A 26820-nucleotide genomic window follows, 5' to 3' on the forward strand; every position below is an offset into this window, starting at 1 on the left:
GTATAGTTGACACTGGACAGTGACACTGTCTTTTGGAAATCCTTTAATATGGTCACTCTGTTTTAAAATGCAAGTGGATTGTTTCTCATTAGTGATTCCAGGAGAGTATATTTCATTAGTTTTATTAGTGGCTTTTCCTGTTTTCAATCCATATGCAGTGTTTCATTGTGTTGTTAACTGTGCATTCTGTATCTAATATCTTTACTGTGGTTTTCATGTTTTTGCCATAAATCTTATATTTACTATGAAAATACTTTTTCCTGATTGTTTCTGTGTACTCTCCAAACTTTCCGTTTGCATAGACACATTTGAGAGCCCTTTCTACAAATTAACTCAAGTTTTTACTGTCAGAAATCTTTGCTGCAGTAAGATTGCTGCAATCCTGATTGCTGAACAGACTGACTTGTGTGCTACCATTATTCCCTGGAATTTTGCAAACACATGAGCTTAAAGTGAGCTTGCATATATAGTTTAATTTGATTTTTCTCCTTAACTCATTTTTAGTCATCTTACCTCTGCCAGCTATTGAAAATGCCTGGATTTCTGTTCTCATGTACCTTCAGCTCTTGTTCCTCTCATCTGTTGCTAACAGGCGATTTTAATTTACATATTGCTTCCTGATTTCTCTAGCTCTTGTATCTTAGGTATACTTGTGTATCTTCCACCTACATAAAGATATTTTTTTTTAAATTAAAGACTGTCGAAGGTTTTCTAGAGGGCATTTGGCAGTCAATCTGTTTGAAAGAACGCAGCCCCAAAGAAACCCTGCTTATTGTGAAGTTAATGATCTTGTATCAGTACGTTACTTTTTTGCATTAATCTAGATACTGTGACCCAAAGCCAGGTCTTTTCTTAAAAGATTTCAGATTTTTTTGTATCGTATTATTGAAATACCACCTAAGAGTGAATTTTGCTACTCATCTTTTCACATTGATATATTGGGTAGAGACATAGATTCTATTACTTGGCTCAACATTTCCCATATAGGAATGAGTAAATGAAGACCTATTTTTAGTGCTTTGTTTGCCTTTACAGCAGAGTATTGAATTAATATTTACATTATTCTTGCTGAGAGAGTTGATACTTGGCTTTCATTCTCATGTGATGGGTGCATTCCCTATTTCAAATATAATTCAAATCCTGATGTGTATGTAGTCCCTTTAAGTGAGTTTTCACCAATACTGCATTGAAATGGGTGAACTTGTGTTGAATTGTGTTTTTAGATTAGTTTTTAGCTTGGTAAATAGATTCACATAAATCTTAATTTTGTATATTAAAGGAAACGTTTTTCTTCTTTCACAGAGTGGGAATATTTTAATTATAAGCGTTATATACATAAGCAGCTATAGAGGTTTACTTTTTCCATACCAGGACACTCCCGTTTTCAAGTCTGTTTCAGTTACTTTCCTTCTTCAGCAATATGACAATTAAAATAGTCAGACTGAGGTAATATAGAAATTCCCTTTCAAACATCAATGTGAAAAATATGTTGGTCTACTATTAATATAGTTCTAGATTTACCCACCTAGTAGATCTTCGTCTACGTAGACATCAGGCTTGATGTATTGTTATCAGAAGAATTGTTTTTCATTTTGAGGTGAATTATAGAGCTAAACATGTTCTTTTCTGAACTGTTATTTTATACAGTAAATGTTTATTCTTCTAATGAAAAATTAACAGTATATTCCCCTGTTCTGTAGTTTGTTCCAGGCTTCTATCCAGTTGGAATAGAAATGGTGATTATATAGGAACAGAAAAAAAACATAATAATCATAACAGCAGCATAGTCCTTTATAATTCATGAGATACTTTCACATATGTGATTTTTTTTTTTTATCTCATCCTCATAATAACCCTGCAAGGAAGCATGGCAGCCATTGTTATCTCCGTTTTGCAGATTCAGAAAGATTCTGAGATATAGAAAGGTTAAATAAGTTGTTCAAGATGACCTAATTGAGTGTAGGCTTTCAACTCTAGAGATTGTACTCATTCTGTTCCAGAACGTTCCTGGGATGACATTGAATTTGTTTACTCAACAAGTTATCCTGGTTCAGGTTGAACATCGCAGGTTAAGGAAGATAATAGTTTTTACCTATTTCATGGTAGTTGCTATTATGCATCATAGTGATACTTATTTGTCTTGAGACACCTCATTTAATGTGGCATTAAACAGAAGTTACCTTATACCTATACCAGTTTTTATAAGTATTACCATCCAGCAAAATATATGTATATAATAAAATTAAAGTACTGTGCAAACTATTATGGTACTACTTTGGTAGAACTGACTATATTTGTGACCCTTGTTAATTTTTTAAAATATTTGCAGATTTTTAAAATTAAAAGTATTAGCACTTATATTTAACTGGTTGTATTTTAAATTAAGGTTGCACTTTTTATTTAAAGAAGATAGTATTTGTGGAAACCAATATATGTACAGCTGGGATGGCAAAGAATAGAGTATGGAATTTGATCCCTTTCCTGGCGGCTTTTATGTGCAGTTTTTCATTGTTGAGTTTTATTGTCAAAGTCATACTTTTTATAATTTTTATTTCTTAAGATTGCTGATATACTTTGTTCACTTTTACAGGCCCTAGATGGTCAGAATATTTATAATGCTTGCTGTACCCTAAGGATTGATTTTTCCAAACTTGTGAATTTGAATGTTAAATACAACAATGATAAAAGTAGGGATTATACTCGACCTGATCTTCCATCTGGGGATGGACAACCTGCTTTGGACCCAGCTATTGCTGCAGCTTTTGCCAAGGAGACATCTCTCTTAGGTATGATATTTATTGTCTGTACCACTTTTCTTCCATTTCGCCAAATGGGAAAGTGCAAGTTAAACTCCAGTAAGTATAATGAATCTCCCATTTTGGAATTTAAGAAATTATGTTAGGCTTCCCTCCCCCCCCCCCCCCCCCTTTTTTTTTTTCAGGTAAGAAGGCATATGAATGCTGTTGGAAGAAACCCTAAATTCATAAGTATAATGAAAATTATATCAGTTATATTCCTTTCACTACTCTCTTCTCCTAGTTATATTCCTTTCACCACTCTTCTCTCCCAAAATAGAATAGGAAAAGCTCTAATGAAGAAATACTGTTGAGCTCTTAATAAAACATTTACACTTTAAACTGAAGTCATGCTGTCTAAGGGCCCTTGTGCATATTCTTCAGGGCCAAGCTAATTGTTTCAATTTAGCACTACACAAGCAATGAAAAGTTAACAGACGCAACATGTAATGGGAGTAGGTGTATGGATTTTCTCAAAGCATATTATACTCTCTTTTAAAAAACAATTTTAACTAGAAAGAATTTTATATAAAATTTATTTTGGTATTTATGTATATTTGCATTTTGTCTTAATCATATCACTTCATTCAACAATGGATTTGACCCACCTAATCCAAAAAAATGCAGAAGTTTGCAACTAATAGTTAACAGAGTCAAGATGAAGAAAAAAATAAAGGGAAATGTTATTTTGTAAGTAAAATAAGTGAAGTGATTTATAACTTAAGATGAAATTTTAGTTTTATTTATGTATTCGGGAAATTCTTGGTTTCTGAAGTTTGTAAAGATTATCTTTAAATGAGTGTTTCTATACATATGGAACCCAAGATTGGTGAGTCACAAACTAGTTCTTACAGTTTGGTTTATGTTCATCAATTAAAAAAGAAAAGCATTATAATGAAGTAATTTTTGGAAATAGATATTTATTTACTGTGGATATGTAATATATGTGTTATCCATTTATAAATGTGTAATAAAAATGATACATCTATAAACCAAGGCACACTAATGCACAAGAGAAGCATTTGATATTTGAAATTAATTCTGGTAATTTTAGACAAAACCAACACTTTATTCTAATTGTCTGGTACATCTAGCATGAGTTATAGCAGTTTATCATGACCATAATGGATTCTTTAGGTTGATAACATTCTTTCCTGAGACAATCTCTGTCACCATGTGGGCCTAATTTAAGGCTTTATTCCCTCAGTTTGGCTTATAAGTAGATAATATTGACTATTTCACGGTGTACCATTTTTTAAAGTCAAGAGTGAGATAATAATGAATGATACATGGCCTTTGCTTGTAATTGTTACTATGAATTCTTAAATTTTTTAACAGATAGAAATTATTTTATAGAAAAGACAAAAATCAACATTTATTGAATAACTTCTAGGTCCTAGGTATTCTGCAAGGCACTTGGCAGATACGTTATTTAATCCTTAAACTAACTAAAGTAGAAGACATCAAGATTTTTTATAGTAGTTTCTAAGAGGTTTAAAATATTACGTGCAATTCATTAAAAAAAACAAGGGTAAAATACCAAGAAACTTCAGCTAGCGTCAAACATAGGACTGTAACAGTCACTTCCTTGGACCCTAAGGAGCTATGTGTGTTTGCCCATTTGGGTGTAGTTAGATGAGTTTGTATGTGTTTTCAATTCTGGGTGGAGTCATGGTTAGAAATCACTTGGATTTGTCTAGGGAATTCATTGTTTTCCTTGTAATCTCATGTCCTTGGCAGAATTTTTTTTTAAGTAATAATAAATCTTTCTCATAAAAGGTTATGAAGTCATGCCATAACTAACTTCTGTCTTATTCAGTGTTTTTATCATTTTTCAAGTGTTCTACATTTTTGCATTAAAAGAATATGAGTAAAGTTGCTCAGTTCTTAGTAAATAAATTTGTCTGGTGTCTTCTTCCAGCTCTGTCCTGAATATTTTAGTATAATATACTGGCATACCTCGTTTCATTGTGCTTCACAGATACTGTGTTTTTTTTTGTTCGTTTGTTTTGTTTTTGATTTTGTTTTTATTTTACAAATTGAAGGTTTGTGGTGACCCTGTGTTGTCAGATGATGGTTAGCATTTTTTAGCAATAAAGTATTTTGTAATTAAGGTATAAACTTTTCTTTTAGACAGAATGCTATTTGCACACTTAATAGACCACAGTGTAGTGTAAACATAGCTTTTATATATACTGGAAAACCATAAAATTTGTGACTCACTTTATTGCAATACTTGCTTTATTGTGGTGGTCTGGAGCCAAAGTTGCAGTATGTCCAAGGTATGTCTGTATTTTTGTTTCTGTGCTCTGCCTGATAAGAATAAGGAAAATATTTTGTGGTGGAAGTATGTGAATTCACCTTCCTTTACTAAATGAGTTCATTATTTACCTGTTTTAATGGCTTTACATCTTGTTATAACTGGGCTTTTTTATTTTAAATATCCTCAAATTGTTTTTGAAAGTGGATGAGTTGTAAGTTTTAAAAATCAAATATTGGAATTCATTTATAATTTATGAGATAACTACTTATATTTTGAATTTCTTCTTATTGTCTGTGTAAATGCATAGTTTGTACAAGATTAAAAACAGTATTTGCAGTTTTGTGGTTTTGAATTGTTGAGAATTTTTTTTTGAAAAATGATAATTATAATAGCTGCATGACATGCTAGTGGATATATAATATTTTTGGAAGTATGTTGGACATTTAGTCTACTTCATACTATTCATCAGTATAAATGGCATTGTGACAAACACCTGTACATAACTTTTTTGTCTTTTATTTACTTAGATTCCTAGAACTAGAATCATTGGGTCAAAGAAAATGTTAAAGCCTGTGATTCTTGTTGCAAAATTTTTTATAGAATGGTGATATTAATTTAAACTAACATGAATGATATATGAGGCTGGCTATTCTACTTCTTCCTCTACCAGCTTATTATTTTTATTTTTATTATTTTATGAACTAGTTTATAATTGTTAAATGTTTATTAGGTATTTACAAGTCTCTGAAGTGGTTGTCTGGATGCTTTCTATTGGGATATACAAAACATGTAAAATGTATATTAAGGATATTATGTTCATATTTGGTATGAGCTAAGCATTCGACTTTATACTTATATTTTAGACTGGCTAGTTATGGAAAAATATTTTTAAATAATTCATCACAATCCAAACATTTCCATTTATAGGACATTAGAATAACTTTTTTTACTCCCCACACCTTTGATGGATATTGTGATCTTTGTGAGGAACCACTTACTGTTTTGCTTTTTAAAGTAGTCATCAAACACTCTTTATAGTGACACAACAATATTGCTTTAGTGAAGTCATGCCTTCTGGAATGGTGACTAAATTTTTTTCTCTGTTTATTTGCTTCCAGTGATATTTAATAAGTCAGGTGGCTTCAAAGTACAGCAAACTAATATTGATAGGATCCATTTCCTGCTTGAGTCTTCCTCGGACAGTACTTGTCCAGAATGAAGTAATCAATAGGTATCCCTTTTGTTACAAAGATTCTGTAAGAACACAGATACTAGGTGATAATTCTTTTCTGCTAAATATTCAGAGGGATTCAGTTTACTTTGTACGATTTTTATATTATATCTGAGCACTTGACTAAATTTAATTACTTTGGAATCAGTATTATAAATTTTAATTGGTTTATTTTATGCAGTAATTTTTTAAGACTAGCATTCTCTACTTCTTTCTTTTAGTGCTAGGGATCACAGTGTCTCCAAAAATGTAATTTATTCAAGAATGGAGACTGAGTGCTTTGTAATTAGTTAGAAATCTGACATTCAAATATATAATCACAGACTTGGCAGACTATTAGTTATTCACATATTCTACATCAAAGAACAAGGTGATCAAAAATCCTTGAGATTATAAATTAAGATGTTATAATGATCATTTTATCATGTTTAAGAAGTATAGTTAATTTATTAAGGGGTGGATCACTTTTAGAAAAATTGCTAGAAGTAATTAATTTTTCATGATCCGTGTTGCCTATATGTAAAAAATTAATGCAGATAATATGTACAAAGAGTACTTCCTTTAGAGCCTTCTGTGTATTTTGAGTTAATAAGTAGCAGCCAGTCTCATCATATGGTTTTAACAGAAAAACAAAGCAAACTTTGTATAGGATATCTGTTGATGTTAAAATAATTGATAATTGAGAACAGATATAACAGTCATTTATTCATAAAGGTAAATATGTAGTTCTTATACATCAGTGTTTCTCAAACTTTCTTGCATATCAAAATCACCAGGCCTTACCCTAGACTGAGAATCATTAGGAGTGCGTTCCATGCGTTTATGATTTTTTGATTCCAAGATGTAGTGGGAATTGAGAGTTACTGCTATAGAGAAAAGTTTGTAATTTTTAGATGCTTTATTTTAGCTAAAAGCAAAGTTATTAGTGTTCTCATAAAAACATTCTTTTTACTTATTGAGCCAGTATTTTAATACTTTTCTTTATTCATGCCATGTAAATCTGTCTTGGTATAGATACAGTTCCACTGGTAGAATATTATTTAGCTTAGCTGTTAAGTTGAATTTACTTTGGGTTTTCTTTCTATGTGTAAACTTGTTTCTAAAATATTTTTTAAAACTTGTCTTAAAACTTAATATTTTAACTTATTTTTAAATGACTTCTGAAAGCTTTTGTTTTTGTTACTTTTGAATGGGTTATTTACATGGTGATTTTTTAAAGTTTTTATTAAAGATTTCAGGTATCATATACTAATATAATGAATCCCACATATCCATCATCTCAATTCACTAGTTCCACGCTTGTTTTATCTGTTCTTTTTTCCATTTGTGTTTTCAGGCAGATCCTTAACATCATGTCATCTCAAACATTACCATAATTTCTCTAAAATAATGACATTTTCTTACCAAGCATACATGATCAAGATTGTTTAAAACCTGATAATCATACCTATCAAAATTGAGAATGATTTCTTAATGTTGTTGAATACCTAATCATACTTCAATTTCCTACCGGTTGTCTCAAAAAATGTTTTTTAAGCATTCATTTGTTCAGAATAGGATCTTTTCAAGCCACACATGGCATTTGGTAGTTATGTTTCCTGAATGTCTTCTACTCTGTTAAAAGTCCTCTCCCTCTGCCCCAATCCTCAGTTCCATTGACTTACTGTAGAAACCTGGTTATATCCTTTTAGAAGATGCCGCAATCTGGATTGGACTGGCTATTTCCTTATAGTGTCATCTTTTTTTTTTTAAAGATCACATGTTCGTGTGTATTTGTATTTGTTAATTAAAATATTTATTTATTTATTTATTTATTTATTTATTTGCTTCTGCCCGGTCTTAGTTGTGGCACGCGGAATCTTTGTTGCCGCATGGAGGATATTTTTAGTTGTAGTATGCAGGATCTAGTTCCCTGATCAGGAATTGAACCTGGACCCCCTTCATTGGGAATGTGGAGTCTTAACCACTGGACCATCAGGGAAGTCCCTTATAGTGTCACCTTAACTTGTTGCTCCATCCACTGTGCTGCATTTTTTAATATAAACTAGAAGTAGCTCCAAAATCTTAATAGATTCAGATTCTGGTATATACATTTTTAAAGCAAGATTGTGGATGTTCCTCGTGACTCGGAAGCATAAAACATCTGGTTGTGCCACTTTTAGTGGTTTTAGTAATGCTTTAAGATTGATTGTGGTTTCAGGTGGTGACATTCTGATCCTTCTGTTTATGTTTTTCTGTGAATGGTTTTAGTATCTACCAATGATTGCTGCCTTCTTTTATTTGATTTGGAGGTTACAATTGTTTTTTTTTCTTGTAATTCACACATAGCTTGTACAGTAAATTATTGAAAATGTTTATAGTGTTCCTTCATCAACTAGGGCTATTTACAGTTTGTGCCGGACAGTTAGTTAGGTTCTTGTATTTATTTGCTAATTTTTAGTGGAAGAAGTTTATGCCCAGCTTTTGTTTGTTTTGAATTAATTATTTATGAGTGGGTACAACTTAGATTCTTCCCAACTTCTGCTTTAAACTTTTGAAACTCTTGGTTACTTCCAGGTTTTGGTAGCCCCAGAGTGATTTGAGATAGTGACCTTAGCCTAGAAGTAAGCATTTTTATTTATTTATGTAATTATTATTTTTCGCTCTTTCTTAATGGTCCAAAAAAGGAAGAGGGGTGGATAAAGGACTAAAGAGAGCTAATCAAAATTTAGATGTGTTTATCTCAAACAAGAATTCATCCCATAAAATAACCAGGAAGCATTAATATTTTTTCATTAAAACTAATAGACTATAAATCACTTTTCTCTTAAAGCTGATTTTGAGAAGAAAAAAAAACCCTGCAGTTATGAGTGTTATTTATTCAATTAAAGGATTAACATCCCTCAGATATTTTTTTCCTTGTATCCACATGTATGGATTCTGTACCTGTTTATTTTTTAAAAAACATGATTCCGTAAGATGTGCAGTAAAAACAGATATCTTTTATGAAACATTACTGTCTTATATATGCCATTACAATAGAGTGATAAGGGGGAAAACTACAAAACTAGATTAATAATTGGAGATTAGTATTGTAGCATTGAACTAATAGAGCAGCAATTGTATATTTTCTTAACTATCTTTAAGTGATGCCTATGATTTTCCTTTTGTGTGTGTTTTAGAAAATAAACTTATTCAGTGTTGTCTTTAGATAGTGCTTAATAAATTTAGGCTGTGCCAGGTTTCAGTATCTTCCAGAGATGAATGCTATTTGGAAATTCTTGGTTTTTTGGGGGTTTGTTTTTGTTTGTTTTTTACTGAACCATTTAATAGCATAAGAGCTTAGGAAGAATAAAATTGCCATTTGGTATTTTCATGAGTTTATAAGGCTACTTTTAGTTAGTTTTTGTAATATGGGCAATTAAATAGACTTTTCTAGAAAGAAATGCTGGTGAAAAGGAGTCTTTAAAATATAGATACACCAGTTTCTAAGGAGTGGAGCTTTTTGGATGATTGGGATTGATAGAAAGGATTAGCTCTTTTTCCTACCACCGTTGCTCTCCCTGTAAAAGTTTGGCTCCACTATCAAAATGCCTTAGGTAGGTCCCTTTTGGGGTAGTTCCTACCATAGGAATGTCTATTTAGAAAATTAGTTTAAAAGTAATCAGATTCCACCCTTATTGCTTACAGTTCTTCATCTCATGTATTTTGTGGCAAAAACATTTGAAATACTGTGCTTTAGAATGGAACTGTCTCAGTCCCAGGAACCAAAAGGTTGATGCATGTGGATATTAATAATAGCTAACCACTTACTGAGTATGTGTTATGTGCCAGGCATTGTTCTTAGGCCTTTACCTTGTGAGTTAATCTTCACATCATTCCTAAATGAAGTTATTCTTATTGCTTGCATTTTACAGATTTAGAAACTGGAACAGAAAAGAGATTAGCAGTTTGCTCAGATTCCCGTGATTAGTGAGGGGCTGAGACAGCCAGGCAGTCTGACTCCAAAATCCATGTTCCTAAACAGTAAACAATAAAATAAAATGTACTACAGATTAGCTAGACCTTTTGGCCTGCCTTTTTCCCCCTGTGGAGTTAATAATGGAATAATGTTATACATACAGTAAATATATAAGCCCTACAGTTTTAATTTCCTTCTTTCTTCATATAGTGAGATGTTTTTCTGTTGCCATGACAGATTTTTTGTTGCCAAGTCCATCCAGTGTTTAACCTGATTATCTCATGATTATAAAACCAAATAAGTGTATCACTGACTGCCATAAGAAAACAAATATTTATTTATTTTGACATACAGTAAACTGCATATATTTAAAGTGTACAATTTGATACCTTTTTTTCTTACTAGTAATGTATATATGGCAATCCCAGTCTCCCAGTTCATCCCACCCCAACCCCCCTGCTTTCCCCTCTTGGTGTTAAAATTTTTTTTAAAACCATATAATTTAAAAACCAGTCTTTTATCATGTTCAATATAAATCAGAAAATTTTGATCCTAAGTTCATGAAAATACCTGTCCAGTAACTTTGGTTTTCTCATTTTATTTCTGTTTTAACATCTAAGAGTAGAAGCTGTAGTTGAGCTTGCCTGCTTCTCCATGTCTGCATTAGAAAATGTTGAGTTCTTTGGATTATTAAACTATCCTCTTTTTCTATGGCTGAATTTTAAAAATACTAATTTTTTCAGTCTTTAAAATGTCTCTTCTAAAAAGGAAGTTGCAAGAGCTGAGGTAGAATTGTTCATTTTAAAATTTGGATAAAATTTTTACTTGTGAATCACAAATGAACTTGAAGCAATAACCTATGAAGAATTTATTTAACTCTGAGTATGTATTAAATACTGTTTGAATTAATATGTTTTAAATATGGACATTTTGTCTTCTCAACAAAAGGAAATGGTGGTAATTGCATACTTTGGAGGAATAACAGACCATAAACATGGGGAGAAATACATTATTACATCAGTTCATATTTACTTATTCACCAGCATTCTCAAATGGAGTAAACATAACTGTAGGACTAAAAAGTTATTTGTAGGTCACTTTTTAACTATCCAGGGTACAAATTTTCATTCAGAATTCTTAATGGATGATTATATAGTCTTTGCTTAAACTGATTTTTTATGGTCATCCATTATATTGTTCTCAGCTGTAGCTTGAAGAAATTCCTTTTATTAATCCTATGTTTAGCTTCTTTTCCATGATAGCCTGTATGATAAAATTATGAATCTAAACTAGGGATAGAAATGAGAATGGAAAGAAACATGGGAAAATTAAACATAAAAGTAATAGGACTTAGCATCTTATGATATGATGACTCATGAATAATTAAACTTTTGGAGGAGTCCACCTAGACAGTAGGAAATTCAGCCTGGGACTTAGTAGGCAAGAGTTCTGTAGGGTTGAGAATTTGAAAGGCCAGAGGAGTGATTTTTAAAACTTTGGTTTAGAGAGATCAGATTTGTAGTTACCAGGCACAGGGCTTGGGGGTGGGGAGAAATTGGATAAGGTGGTCAAAAAATACAAACTTCCATTATAAGATAAATAAGTACATTTATCTTAGGGTGGATGTAATGTACCACATGATAAATACAGTTAACACTGCTGTATGTTATACGTGAAAGTTGTGAAGAGAGTAAATACTAGGGGTTCTCATCACAAGGAGAAAAAAATTTTTTCCTATTTCTCTAATGTTGTATCTTTATGAGATAATGGATGCTCACTAAACTTACTGTGGTAATCATCTCATGGTGTAGGTAAGTCAGATCATTATGCTATATATGCCTTAAATTTATACAGTGCTGTATATTTATTATATCTTAGTAAAACTGAAAGGAAAAAAAAAATGGTTTAAGATTCCCAGGTATAAAAGAAAGGACTAAAGACTTGAAATTGAAACTTTAAGCAGTACACATAGATGTTGTGGGAAAAATAAAGAAGTAAGAGATCAAGAGATGAAATAAATAGGATTAAAATTAGAAGTGCCTATTCAGTTTAGTAGCTACCATAAAGTTTATTCTTAATAATAAGAATGGATATAAAATCAAATTATAATGGATTAGGAATGTAAATATAAGAAAGTACTTACTGCTCTTTGAAGAACTGAGCTATAGGAAAGAAGGAAAAATGGGATGGTAGTTGAGGAGCAAATCAGCATCCAAGGGGAAATACTTACAGTGAGGGAGTATGCATAATCATTAAGATTATGGGCCCCAAATCCAGACATCCTCAGTTCAAAATCTGGTTCAGCTTCAGTGTCTCAGCTTTCACATTTGTCATGGATACAATGCTAGTAATCCCCATGTTCTAAGGCTAGTTTGAGGATTAAATGTGTTAATACATACAAAGAACTTTTCGCAGTGCCTGGCATATGATGGATACTAATTTCATATTAGCTAGTATTTGTTTTGAGGGCTAGCTTAAGTCCTAGAATTGATTGCAGTGGATTGGATCAAAAACAGTGGAAATGTTGGGGCCTACGAAATATAGAGATAGTTTTTAGGACCATTGTGGGAACTGGAAGGAATTTTTATCAAGTTCACATAGAAATTTAGGGGCAGAGCTGGAGCCAGAACTGAAGTCATCAGCTTTTTATAGTCCATATTCTTTCTTCTCACCATCTGTATCTTTACACAGAAAGGGGAACAGATGAAAAAAGGGAGGACTTTTGAAGTTGATTGAAAATTTTGAGGGAATTCTGATCTCAGTCTTACAAGATACTTGCTGAACATTAGAAGATTGAAAGTAGGGTACAGGATTTAAGTCTAGTGCATTTTTAGGGAATTCTTGAAAATAGGCTAGGAAATCGGCTAATATCAAATAAAATGTTTGTGAAATCAGTTTGGGGTTGTCAGGTGTGTGTGTGTACATGTGTGCACGTGTTTTCACTTAATGTTGTACAGGCCTAGATGAAAGCATATCCAAAATATGAAATTTGATTTATCCAGGTCTGGCATTGTAGAGCATTAACGGATTAGTAGCAAGCAAGCCAAAACGCTGCAGCTATATGGTAAAGTCTAGCCAAGGGAGAATAGAAAGGGAAGTGGTTATCATATAGGCTAAAAATGGATTCAGTGGTTGATGTAGGAGTAGGAGGATATAGAAGATGGAAGGATGAAGTCAGGAAAGGGAATTTAAATGTTAGAAATGAATGGCAAAAAAAAAAACGATGTAGTGAAAGAGGTTGATAAAATGGATTGATATAGTAAAAATCATCAAAGTAGAAGTTTTTAAGAACTTGTGAGACCAGCTTTTCAGACAGATCACAGGATGATGACAAGAGCTGAGAGAGAAGGAGGAAATAGAGCCAGGTGGCAAAGTCTTTAATGAGAGAAAATGACCCATTGGCTCTTTTGATGAGAAATGATTGCATAGTATTGACCTCAAAGACATTCTAATTAATGATGGTAGGAAAGCAGTCTGAAAACATTGGGTAATGGTGGGATAGTGGGATGAATAATGTATCCTTCCCTTTGGGGAAGGGTTTAGGGAGATAAAAATGACTTTTTGAGAGGGTTATAAGAGAAGTTTTATTAGGACCAAGCAAGCTTTTACTTAAAAATTTTCTCTAAGAAACACATTGAATAAAAATGCAATTGTTAATGATAGAAAAGAAAAATGGATTCTAGAGGGTAAAATAGAAATTGAAGGGAAGGTTGGTAGACGAAGAGGAATGGATTGTTTGAGGAAAGAATAGCAGTTATCATTCTTGTCAGAGGTAAAGTTTTTATTTTCAAGTCAGGAAATAAAATATTGTAAAAACTGCCATCCCCACCCAGGACCCTATACTACATGAATTAGAATGGGCCTCAAAGTCCCACCACCAGTCCTCTCTTCAGTTGTATGTGAAAATAACAACCACCAGATGTCTTGAACAGGGAGAAGAAGTATAAGACCAAAAAAGATATGATGTAATTGACTTTGGATAGAAGTTTTAGAATAAGAAATGAAAGGATAAAACAAATTTTGCATCTTTAAAAAGCATGGATAAAACTGTCTTAGTCAAGAGGAGCCTAAGGAGATATGACTAAATCTAATAATGGGATCCTGAAACAAAAAGGACATTAGATGCATGTTAAGGAAACCTGAATACTCTGTGGACTTTAATTAATATATTAATACTGGTTGATTAATTGCAACAACTATATCATACTATTGTAAGAGATTAATAATGGGGGGAAGGAGTGCCCAGGTTATAGGAACTTTGGAGAATTATTAATTTTTCTGTAAATCTAAAACTATTCTAAAAATTATAGATAAAATTTGCAAATGATTTAAGATAAGTTACCAAGAACAGTTTAATTCTTCAGTTGTAATGGACAAGGTTAGGGATGTCTATGTGCCTCAGCAAAATATGACCTGAGAGATAGATGCATAATTTATAATCACTTCATCTCTGTGGTCTTTGAATCTCTATCAGGTAGGTACATGGCAGCGTGGCCATCAGTTTCAGTGGAGGAAGGGCTAGTAATGTGTCAGAACTAATACAGGGAATTTATAAAATTGCTGAGTCACTCAAAATGCTGGGTGGCCCAGCTGATGAAGATCATTTCACATATAAAGGATCCCTATGACACCTTGCTTTTCTTTTCATATGGCAGTTTATGAAGCTCTTTGACATTATTTGATTCTTGTAACAGTCCTGCAGGTAAAACAGGCAGTTTTATCCTTCATCACCAACATGCATAAAGTGTTTTTTACGACATAGCTGCTACCTTAAAGATGTAAATCATTAAAATTAAAATTATTTCTACAGCTGAAAGTAGTCCATTAGAGCCAATGTGTATAATGTGTTTATATATATATATATATATTTTTTTTTTTTTTTGCAAAAGGAAGATAGTAAATGTATTTTCTCTTAGAGCTGGGAGTTAACATTAATATGAAAAATAAAATACAGAATTCCTTTTCAGAATTTAGTATTATGGTATAAATAGTGCATCATGAAATACTTCGTAGGTTTTTTTATTTTTGTGTAGCAGACAACATTGAGATTAAGCCTAAAAAAGTTTACCTTATTGACAAAATAATTTTTCAGTGATGTATATACTGAAGGAAATTGTGGAATCTATCCTTAGAGGTTTCAAAAGTCCAGTAAAAACCTCAAGACTATTCTAGTGATTTAGAACTGCAAAAGATGACTGAAATAGTTTTTCTAAGTTACCAGCCTGGGAGAAGAAATAGTGGAAGAGAAATACATGCTAGTGGCACTAAGGAGAGTGACTGCCCTAATCTCTTAAAGTACTTTTGCACCATGCTCTGGGCTGCCTAAAATGAAGGTAGATCATCTGACTTAGTAGCAAGTGACCCAGAATGGTAAGAATAAGTGGAGAAGTAGGAAGATTGTGAAGCAGCATTTGGACAGTAGCAACAACAGTGGGGACCTCACAGCTTATATTCCACTTTTTTGCCAAGCTTTCCATTACCTCCTTACTAGAAGGTGGTAAATTGTGTCTACTTTGAGCCACAAAATTTCACTAATATTTTCACTAGAAAATTGTCTTATTATTACGAAAGTATAGTGTTGTTTATTAACATATGGCATTCTGTGGCTTTTTTTTTTTAAGTCTGTCAGGTCTTTCACACTTAAAAAAGGGCTTTAGCCTATACTTTTAATTCTTAATTACTATTTTAAATTAATTTTAATTTTAATTCTCAGTGATTATTTTCCCATGATAAGGCTTGATGTTTTAAATAGGGTTGTGCTACCAAGGTATCTCCATTACAAATCCTAGACTTAAAGTTTCTTTAAATTTTTCTTCACCGTTGAATATTTTGGTGAAGTTTTATGATTGTTTAATTGTATATTGGCATGGTATAGATGTATTTTAGAAGAAACCATTTTCTGCAGAAATTAAATGTTAACCTAGACTGTTTTGTTTAGACAGATACATCGAATGTATTGATATCTTATATGTGTTTCATGAATTAGTAATTTTTCTTGAAATATCAACAGAGAAAAACAATAAGTAACAGAACTATAAATTTTGGAATCTAACTACATGTCTAAGAGTATGCAAGAACAAAATATGAGTACATACCTAGGAATTAGGAGTGTATCTTTACATTGGCACCATTTTAAGATATCCATTGAAAGTTAAATGGAAACAGCCTGTGAAATGCAGTGAGAGCTATGGTATTTAGCATGGAAAAATTAGTAATACCATAGAATAAAGTGGTGGATCCTAAAAGGCACTAGTGGATCCTAAAAGGCACTAAAGACTACTATGCATGAGTAATTATTAGTTTCTATTTTAAAATCAGATCCATATTTCTGGATTACTTTAAAAAATAAAATTGGTGAGTAGATGAAACACGATTGGCCACAAGTTAATAATTGTTAAACAATTGTGGTGGATACATGGGACTCATTATTCTAGTCTCTTTACTTTTGTATATGTTGGAAATTTTCCAAAACGAAAACTAAAATCTAAAAAGTGGAGAAATAAGGAAAAAAGGGAGGCATCCAAAAAAATGGTGTGGGGGGGGGGGAAGCTGTAAAACTCATACAGAGCAAGAATGTGAAAAACACCATTCTGCTAATGGGAGGTACTCAGAAAAGATGAAAGGAGATTGGAGGGAAAATTTTTATAAGTGAAAAGCTACTACAGGCTATGAATTGTCAATCTTGAAGAACCCTTCAGTCTGCCAGTGAATGGTCATAGTTGTTTCTGTAAAGTAAAAAGATAAACTTGGCTAAAAGAGTAAGATATGAAACCAGAGGTAACAGCACATCCTTGTGACATGTACAAGAAAGCTGGAAAGAGAAAAGAAGAAATAAAACATGAACTTATGGGACAGCAGTCCTAAGGGCCAGTTCTACCCAGGTATGTCATGAATTAACTTTATGGAGGTTGAATGTGTTTCCTTTATCATGGGAAGGAAAAAAAAAGAACATACAGTTCGTTTCTTTAGTGAACTAATATTTATTGAGAAATAAGCTGGTGTGTAAGAATTTAAGAGATGAAAGGAATCCAAGTTATTGATAATTGAAAAGTGTATAAAAGATGCTTACACAGAGGGAATTCTCTGGAAAAAATGAAGAATCCTGAAGATGACAGAACAATAGTAAGACTGGAAAGTAGAACAGTAGAAATAAGAAGGAAATGTTAAAACTGCTAAAGGCTAGGAAAATACTGAAAGAGGAAAAACAGCCTGTGTGATAGACTTTTTCCCATTCTTTTTACGGGGGAAGTATTGTGTTTGAGGAATCTGTGTTATACCTAGTTGAGTGTGGAATTAAGGAAGACAAATTTTGATAAGATTTTCTTTAGGTCACTTGAATGAATCAAATAATAAAGTTCAGAGTGATTTGTCTCTAAGAATGAAGGACTTACTATACATGTTTTGTAAGCTGTAATTATTTGTCTGATTTGAAGTGAGTTTATTATGAAGATAGCACTTGTATAAAAAAGTGAGTTACTGTTATGTTGAAGATGATTTTTTTTTTTAGATTTGGCTCCTCGCTATGAACCATGGAAGTGAATTTTTCCAAGTCTCTGACTTGGAAGTATATTCTTTATGCTTTGTTTGCTTTTCCATAGGAAATGGAATGTTGTATATTTAATTTTTTTAACATAATACAGGTATGTACCTTAGTTCTAATATTTAATGATTTCATTGAAACCAGTTTAATTTCTCTACTACTTATTAGCAAACAGTTTTTCTAAATGTTGTAAAAATTAACTTTCAGGAACCATTTGGAACGGTCAGCCCTAAGCCATGCAGCCATCATGCTTAAATTGGTTTTTGTAAACGACTTGTGTGTGTTTCGTAAAATATGCTTTATTTTAAAATTAGGGCTTCCTGTTGCAGCTGTTCCAGGAGCTCTGAGTCCTTTGGCTATTCCAAACGCTGCTGCAGCAGCTGCTGCAGCTGCTGCTGGCCGAGTGGGTATGCCTGGAGTCTCAGCTGGTGGCAATACAGTCCTGTTGGTTAGCAATTTAAATGAAGAGGTTAGTAAAATAATTTTCTAGTGTTTATTTTTAAATTCCATTTCATTTGTGAAAGTTTTTCATGTTTATTTCATTTTGCACTTGCCTTTCTTTTTATGTACATTCATTAGTCAAAGTATTTTCTGTGTGTTTCTACTTCCGTACAAAATCTGTGTACTTGTTTAGGTAATACTTTATTTCTGTAGACAGTCATATCTCTTTTTTTATATATATATATATATATATATTTTTAACCTAACTACCTATTTTTCCTAAGAAAAATATGGTGAAGTACTATAGTTTGGCTTTTTATCTTTTTGTTGTTCTCAAAGGCAAATGTGATCTAATTTGCAGATGTAACTATAAAACAATTTTGCTCTTTGCCTTTTCTAATTATTTGCTTGTTCATTTCATGCTTATGTGTCATTGCATTTTTTTAAATCTTATTTTATGTGAACTACTCTAATACATTTTTCTTTGAAGGTTCTTCCAAAGATCTTGACGAGGCACTCTTCCAGTCTTTCTTAGTAATTTTTTTCTTTGCAGTTATTAGTCATTGTCTTCTAAAAATATTTTTCAACTTTACCCCTCCCTGAACCCCTCCCACCCTGTTAAATAAAATTTATTGCTGAGTTATTTTCTTTAGTTGTACATTTTATGTCTGGTATATTTTATTTTGATTGCTATGAAAGCTGGTATGAAATGTGGGAAGCTCAATGTATTAGTTTATGATGTCTAATTTGAATATTTGTTTTAATTGGCCTCTGTTAATACGAACATTAAGCTAATTTGTCATTTAATACTATTGTCATCCACAGTTCTGCATGCTAAAATGTTTGAATCAGAGTGCCTTTGTTTTTATTTTAAGAATTTTGCCTGCATTTCATAACCAGCCATGCTTATGCAGTTAAAGTTCAAAGTTTAAAACTCCTGTGCATGCTTTCCTTCCCTATGTTGAGATGAAATGCTGTAATTTACTCTTTGATATAGATGTACTTTACCCATATTTGTCTTGGATGACTACATTTTACTCAGTTTTTCTTGTACAGTACATAAACCAACCATTTTCTGACCAAATCCTGCATTTCCTATGTACTGACCTATATTTTATTTTTTTTTTTGTTCCCCAATTCCTTATTTTTTTCTTCTGCATTGCTGTTTCCCTTCCCCATTTCATCCTTTTCCCTGTGTGTTCACCTTCCCTTTCCTTGTCTTTTCCCAAATACCCATTCCCTTCCCTGTATTATCCTTTATTTTCCTTGTCCTTGTCTTCATTCCCTGTCTCCATTCCCTATGTTCATGCTTCTGTGCTTGAACAAATGTTCCTCGGACCAACTTGCCCCAATTAACCGCCTTGAACCATGATCCATGACCACCTCACCATTCTGCGGGAACCACCCTTCGTTATGGATGATCTGTTCATCTCCGCTCTTCCTCGACTCTTCTCTCTTCTTGTCTTACGCTGCTTGCTCTTCTCTCCTTCTAAAGATGGTTACGCCCCAAAGTCTGTTTACCCTCTTCGGTATGTTATTGTTAGCACTATACTTTTATTATTGATTTGATTTTTGTTTCACCTTAATTCTTATTTGTAGCTAGCACTTTGGCTTAAAGTTGAATAGTAAATCTTTTGCTATTTTTCTTTGCTATTTAAAACTCTCCATAGACACAAAATTTGTTTTAATGCATGCTGATTTATTTTGCATGGTCTTTAATTTAATATCATTCACATAGCTTTGAGGGTTTATCAAAAATTATTCTTTTCAAAATTCACTGTTCAAAATCTTGATCTTCTTTATTCATTTGTGAGAATGATGAGTTTGAATGAGTGATCATGTTGATGTCTGAATGTTTCATTAATATGTCAGAAAGATAATCTTTAGCTGACTTGCACGTAAAATTAATTCCATTTTTGGATTACCTCTCTGTGGCTCCAAAAAAGGTGTTTATGGAGATGTGCAGCGTGTGAAGATTTTGTACAATAAGAAAGACAGTGCTCTAATACAGATGGCTGATGGAAACCAGTCACAACTGGGTAAGATTAAATTATGTGTTACTTATACATCTTCAAATCTGATTTCAAGTATATAATGTAAACCTGTGAGTAAAAACAAATCTTTTGTATTAGTAAGAAACCATTTATTAGCCAGCGTTCCAAATGTCATGTTAATTTTCATATTTTAACGTCACAGTAGTTGTGTATGATGAACATAAGTGTATTTTTTTGCTATCCTCTTACCATTTCTTGGGTGGAGTCTAATGGAAAAAGGTTTTGGCTCCAAAATTACAATAATTATTTCACATAAGAATTATGACATACATGTTAAAGATCGTCAGTGTTTTTTATTCCTGGTTACTCCTTATAATTGAAGTTAATTGTTCATATAGTCTATGGAACCCTGATTAATGCCGTGCTGTTTTAATTCTTCTAAAGTCATTTGCAAGTATTTGACTAAATTTAGTAGAGGAAAGAGTCACATGGAAAATGTATTTTAGAGATATCATGTTCTTACAAAATGAAAAACTTATACCAAATACTCCAAATCCTTTTTTGGAATCTTAAAATGTAGTTCAGACAAGTTACACCTATATTATTAGATAACTGATATTTAAATTAACATCTTGTTTGACTTCATGTACAAAGCCAAATCACATAAATCTAGAATGTAGCTGCATATGCATAGTGTGATTGACTGTGTCAGTATGTTCTTAGCTTATAAATTCTGTTCATTGAGATTCGGGGATGTTGGTACCTCACGCTGGGTGTACTCACATTATTAATTTTGAAATTTGCAATTTTTGGTATAAAAACTAGTGTATTTTTGCTGTTATATCTAATGAGACTCACAAACAACATGGTGAACTAGACCTTTTAGCCTTTGGAATCAGAAGTCAGTTTGAAATTCATTGTTTCTTACCACCTATTATGGTATCTCAGACAATGCATAAAACTTTATACATCTGGCTCTATATTTTTAAAAATGGAGATATCTATCTTTAGTGGAAGTTATATAAAAGTGCTGATCATGTCAGACACTCATTAAATCTTTTCTTCTTCCTCTGCTTGTGTACACTTCTGTACTCTGGTATGGGTGGTCATTGCCATTGTTTTCATATACTTTGTAAATAGCATTTTACAGTGCTTCATGGTTGACAAAGCATTCTTAAATGTTTGATTTTTTTTTCTCATTGTGTTAGCTGTGGGTGGCATTACCCTCATATAAAGAATACCCAGTCATTATGGTTGAGAAGTACCTGAGGTAGAATTTAACCAAATTCTTCTGGATATTTTTTGGTTTTATGTAAGGAGTATTTAAATAAGTGATGCTTTTTTATTATACTTGTATTAGTCTGCTTGGGCTGCCATAACAAAATACTACAGACTGAGTGGCTAAAACAACAGTTAATTTGTTTCCTAAAGTTCTTGAGGCTAGTAGTTAGGTGCCAGCAGATTTGGTTTCTGGTGAGGACTCTTCCTAGCTTGCAGACAGCTCCCTTCTCCATATATCCTCACATGGCTTTTCCTCTGAGCCTTTTTTCATCCTCTGAAGCTCTGATATCTATTCCTGTACTTACAAGGACACCAGTTTTACTGGATTAGGGCCTCACCCTTATGACCTCAGTTAACCTAAGTCACCACTTTAAAGGCCCTGTCTCCAAGTAGTTACATTGAGGGATTCAAAGCTTCAGTAAATCACTTTTGGGGGAATACAATTCAGTGCATAACAGTACTTACATTTATAAACCTTTTACCCCTCATTTTTATAAAATCTTTTCACTAAAGCTTTGACTTACTAATAGCATGATTTATAGTTTGGGGACTATATGTAGTGGCAGATAACTTATTATTTCTCATTGCTGCTAGATTAGGTTTTTCTTTCTTGAAGTATATGTCCATAAAAATATGTACTTGCACCATTAATGCCTTTAAAACACCCACACACAAACACACAGACAAATCCTACTCAAAACAAGGATGTGCTGTTGAAAAAAATAAGTGAAACTTTAAAAAATGTAATATACTTTGTTTATGGGCTCTATTCTCATTCTTTTTGATTTTCATGGGACTCTTTGGAAATACTCATTGTTTTATAGTATAGGCAGATGTTTTTATGCTCAGAAAGTAGTATGGCAGAAATAAATAGCAAGGTATATAGTCTGTAGTATTCAAGTGTGAATGGGATTGTTGCAAAGCTTAGAGGCCATCTTAAATCATTTTGGACTAGAGTTTTAAAATTTGCAAACATTAAGATGTTTCAGTTTCTACCATAGTCTAATTGATACACTAGAATTTTCCTAAATTGGACATTTTAGGAATAGTATAATTTGTAAGTTACATTTTGAAGCAGTGTACTGATCTTCAACGATTAAAATAAATGAATTCTAAGGAAATGCCAAAGAGTAGTTCTTTGTTAAAATAATTATCTTGTTTCTCCAATTCATTTTTTCAAGAACTACTTACAAAAAAAGCTTCAACTGTTTTTATTTAGTGTGTAGCTGCCATCTCAAAAGTAAACTTAGTTGTTCTTCATAATAGATCTTTACCTGCTAAATTATATCCAGCAAGGTGTGCTATAAAAGGAGTAGGAATCATGTGACTCTGGTGTTGCGATATCTGAGCAATTTTTAGGTATGTGTATATGTTGGCTTTCACTTCTTTGTTACTATGAGTAATGGAGAACTAAGTCATACTTTGAGGTATTGATGGTCTGATAAAAGGGATATTTCAATAGACCTTCCCCCCTCCAAGAAAAAAACAATCAAAAGAAAGGGGAAGATACCAAATGATATAGAGAAAATGGAGGAAAATAGAAATTTGAAAATAATGATAGAATCAAGTCCAGATGTATCAATAATAACAACAAAGGAGTAAGTTCATCACTTGAAAGACAGATTTGATTTTCCTATGTGTTCTCTACAAGAGATGTGAAGTGCAAAGATGTAAAAAGATTGAAAGTAAAGGGATATAAAAATGATAATATTGGCAGGTAATAAGCAAAAGGAAACTTATGTACCTATATTAATTTAAGGTAAAGATTATTGATAAAAGATTTATCCTGTTCACCAGGGAGATGACAACAGTTTTATGTGTGTGTGCGCCTAATGAAATAGCTTCAAAATAATATGTAAATTATAAATGGATAGAACTACAGGGAGAATTGAGCAAATTCACCACCGTAATGGAGGTTTTTAACACATCTTTTTACATTATGTCAGGCAGACAAAAAAAAAAATCAAGATGCAAATGATACAATACAATTACCTTAACAGAATTACAGATGTATAGAATTAAGCATCTAATAGTTATACATCCAACACATATCTTCTTAAGTACAGAGGGAATGCTTACAGAATTGATCACAAACTAAGCTATGAAGCAAGCTTCAATAAATTTCAGAGTATCATACAGACCAAATTCTCTGACTACTGTGCAATTAAGTTAAAGAATTAATAAGAGAAAGATACAGTTAAAATCTCCAGGTATCTGGAAATTGAAAAATAATTCCAATATCTCATGTATCAAAGAAGTTATTTTAATGGGAATTTTAAAATACATAAAACTAAATAATAATAAAAGTGCTATACATATTAGATATGTGTGGTACAGTGAAGGTAGTATTTGACAGAATGTTTTAACTTTTAGGAATAATGGTATAAACCAAAGGAAAAGAGATAATAAAGACAAGACTAGAAATCAGTGATATGGAAAACGATTGAGAGGAAAAAAAAGTAAAGCTAAAAGTTGGGTCCTTTGACAAGACTAATAAAATAGACAAGTGGATGTCAAGATTCATTTTTCATTTTTTTTTAAATGAGACAGACAACACTTATAATATTTTGAATTATAAAGTAGATAACTATTGATTAAGCTCCAGTTCCACATTTATGTAAACTCCTGTATCTATTTTTTTTTTAACCATCTTTTAACTTCTCATTATTCATTACTGTCTTCAGAGTTGGATTAAGGGAGAGGTATAAAATAATATTCAACCAAAAATGACATTTCCACGGTGCAACATTGACTTTTTCCTTCTTGATCATTGATTGCTTTGTTCATTGATGCCATATTTCTTGGCACAGATTTCAAGATATTAGAGTCCTATTATTTAAACATGATTCATTTAAAATTATTCATTTAAAATTATTTTTTTTAAATGATGTAAACCCCTATCCCCCAAAACTTTCAAAATCATTTTTTATCAGAAACCTTCAACCTTTTCTCAAAGGGAAAAATCACCTTTTGGACTGGTCCTCATCTGTTTAATTTACATACATCTTGCTAGTTCTCAGGTTCTTCTCCAAAGATTGTTAGGAGCTGCTAAATGTTTACTTGTGAAATTTGTGAGATCTTGCAAAAATAACAACCATTATTCTAGCGCTTTCTATGTCTCATATACAGATTATGAACTATTAAAAGCATTATCACCTGCAAATATATATATATATTAATTCCAGTCATTTCCTTCTGCTTTGTTTCATCAGTATATACCTCAATTTTGACAATATTTTTATTTTTTAATACCCTTAAAAGCCCTAGTGTTCTAATTACCCCTCTCCTTGACCCTCATCCACTTTAAAGTACTTTACATCCTTTAATCAGCAATCAGCTGACTAGAATCTCCCTTATTACCTGGTTACTTTCTGAGGTAGCTGTTTGGTTATTTTGTTTTGTTTTGTTTTGTTTTAATCCCATTTCTCTATCATCCATCTCTTCTTGGAAGTTACTATACCTAGTACCTCTTGTTGTTTTCTTATTTGTGCCCTTCAGTATCTGATACTGTGCAGTATTGCGCAGTTTTTTTTATAACTTTGTGCAGTATTTTTATAACTTTTCAAAGCTACATTAAAACACCTTTTCTTATGACAACCTTAGTCTTCTTTATGCCACTTTATTCCCAAAGCTCATTCCTTATAACACATTTTGTGTGAGGTAACAGCACTTTATCATAAGAAAAGTTCTGTTCACTTAAAACAACAGAATTACAGAACCCTAAAATTTTTTAAAAATTTGAGTAAGCTTTATTATAAAAGGAGTTTACATGCCATCACTATGGATAATGGAGTTGATTTTATAAGTGTAAATTTATCAGTATATACAGAATACAGTGTAAGAAACTTCAGGCCTGAGAGATTTCTTTTTTTCCCATTAGCCTCAGTTGAAAATCTAAGAAAAAACTATTACAAATATATAACACTGCAGTAAATCAGGAATAGTAAACTTTTTTCCTTCCAGTTTTGAGATATAATTGATATACAGCACTGTGTAAGTTTAAGAGGTACAGCATAATGATTTGATTTGTATACATCATGAAGTGATTGTCGCAATAAATTTAGTGAACATCCATCATCTCATATAGTTACAGAATTAAAGAAATAGAAAAACTTTGTGTTATGAAAACTCTTAGGATTTACTCTTTTAACAGCTTTCATGTATAACATACAGCAGTGTTAATTATATTTATCATGTTGTACATTACATCCTTAGTACTTTTTTATCTTATAACTGGAAGAGTAAACTTGTCTTTACAAATTAGGGAAACTATAAAGATTTTTTGGAATGGTACCTTATACTTTTATAGCATTTTCCTTTTCAGACCTGTTTTATATTTAACTGGTTTATTCTGTGCAAGTAAGTATGACAAGATGCATGGATTTCACAAATTCTGGGTATCTCCTGTGTCAGACTGTGTACTGTAGTGTACTAATCAAATTAAAAACATTTGAAAGTAGGGATTTTGTTAATTCCCTGCTCTTCCATACTGCCTTTACCTCTCTGTGTAATACTCTAATACTTTGATTTGAGTAGTCAAATAGACCTTCAATTTAGCTAAACTATATGACTTATGACGTGGTTTTCTTCAGCTGTGACTAGTGAATAAACATAAAACATAACTGTTCTCTAATCTCAGACCAGTTCATTTCATTCAAAAGTAACCCAACTGCTGCCTCAAGAAGTAGCCATGTGTTGTTCTGTGTTTAGGCACTGTGCTGTGTGCTGGGGTAGGGACACTGGTTCCTGCTTTTGTGTATCTTACAGTCTGAAGGAGGATGTAGATAATTAAAATGTGATGAATTTATAAAAAGGTAAAGGGGTACTGCATGGGGAATATCTAGTGAGGTTCTGAACCTTTTCTAGAAGATGAAGAAAAGACCCTCTTGAGGAGGTAACACTGAAGGGTAAATAGATAGGAGGGATAGTGAAGGAGATGGGAAATTGTTATAAATAGAAAAGCCTGCACACCAGGCTGAAGGTAAAAAACTAGCATTTGTTTAAGAAAATATGTTTTGTACACCTAGAAGGTTAGGTACAAGGAGTACAGTACTAAGATACTGTAAGTTCCATGAGGGCTAGGATGGTTCTTGTCTTACCACTTGATGCTCAGCACTAACAGAAGTGTTTAGTATTGTATATCATCAATAAATATTTATTCAGGGAGGCTTGAGAGAGATGCTAGAGTCAGACTGAGAAAGGTATATGCCATGTTAAAGAATAGGTTTAGACAGGGTTTTAAGTAGGTAGTGACATAGATTTGTATAGAATGGATTAGGAAAAAGTAGAGAAAAATCCAGCAAGACAAATTAGGAGACTAATTGAGTTATCCAGA

At 32.3% G+C, this 26820-nt stretch overlaps 1 protein-coding gene across 4 annotated transcripts in view; it reads left to right on the forward strand.

The window, feature by feature from the left end:
- Positions 1 to 26820, forward strand: part of PTBP2 (polypyrimidine tract binding protein 2) — a 77707-nt gene that overhangs the window by 48430 nt on the left and 2457 nt on the right. For 2 of the 4 annotated variants that reach the window (XM_057718445.1, XM_057718420.1), the window contains exons 8-11: positions 2591 to 2786; positions 18084 to 18238; positions 19706 to 19739; positions 20157 to 20249. In XM_057718445.1, coding sequence (XP_057574428.1) covers positions 2591 to 2786; positions 18084 to 18238; positions 19706 to 19739; positions 20157 to 20249 — 478 coding nt within the window. The remainder of the gene's footprint in view (positions 1 to 2590; positions 2787 to 18083; positions 18239 to 19705; positions 19740 to 20156; positions 20250 to 26820) is intronic. The other 2 variants (XM_057718428.1, XM_057718437.1) reach the window with 1 other exon arrangement.

Source organism: Hippopotamus amphibius, chromosome 1 (assembly GCF_030028045.1).
Source record: "Hippopotamus amphibius kiboko isolate mHipAmp2 chromosome 1, mHipAmp2.hap2, whole genome shotgun sequence".
Lineage (NCBI taxonomy): Eukaryota > Metazoa > Chordata > Mammalia > Artiodactyla > Hippopotamidae > Hippopotamus > Hippopotamus amphibius.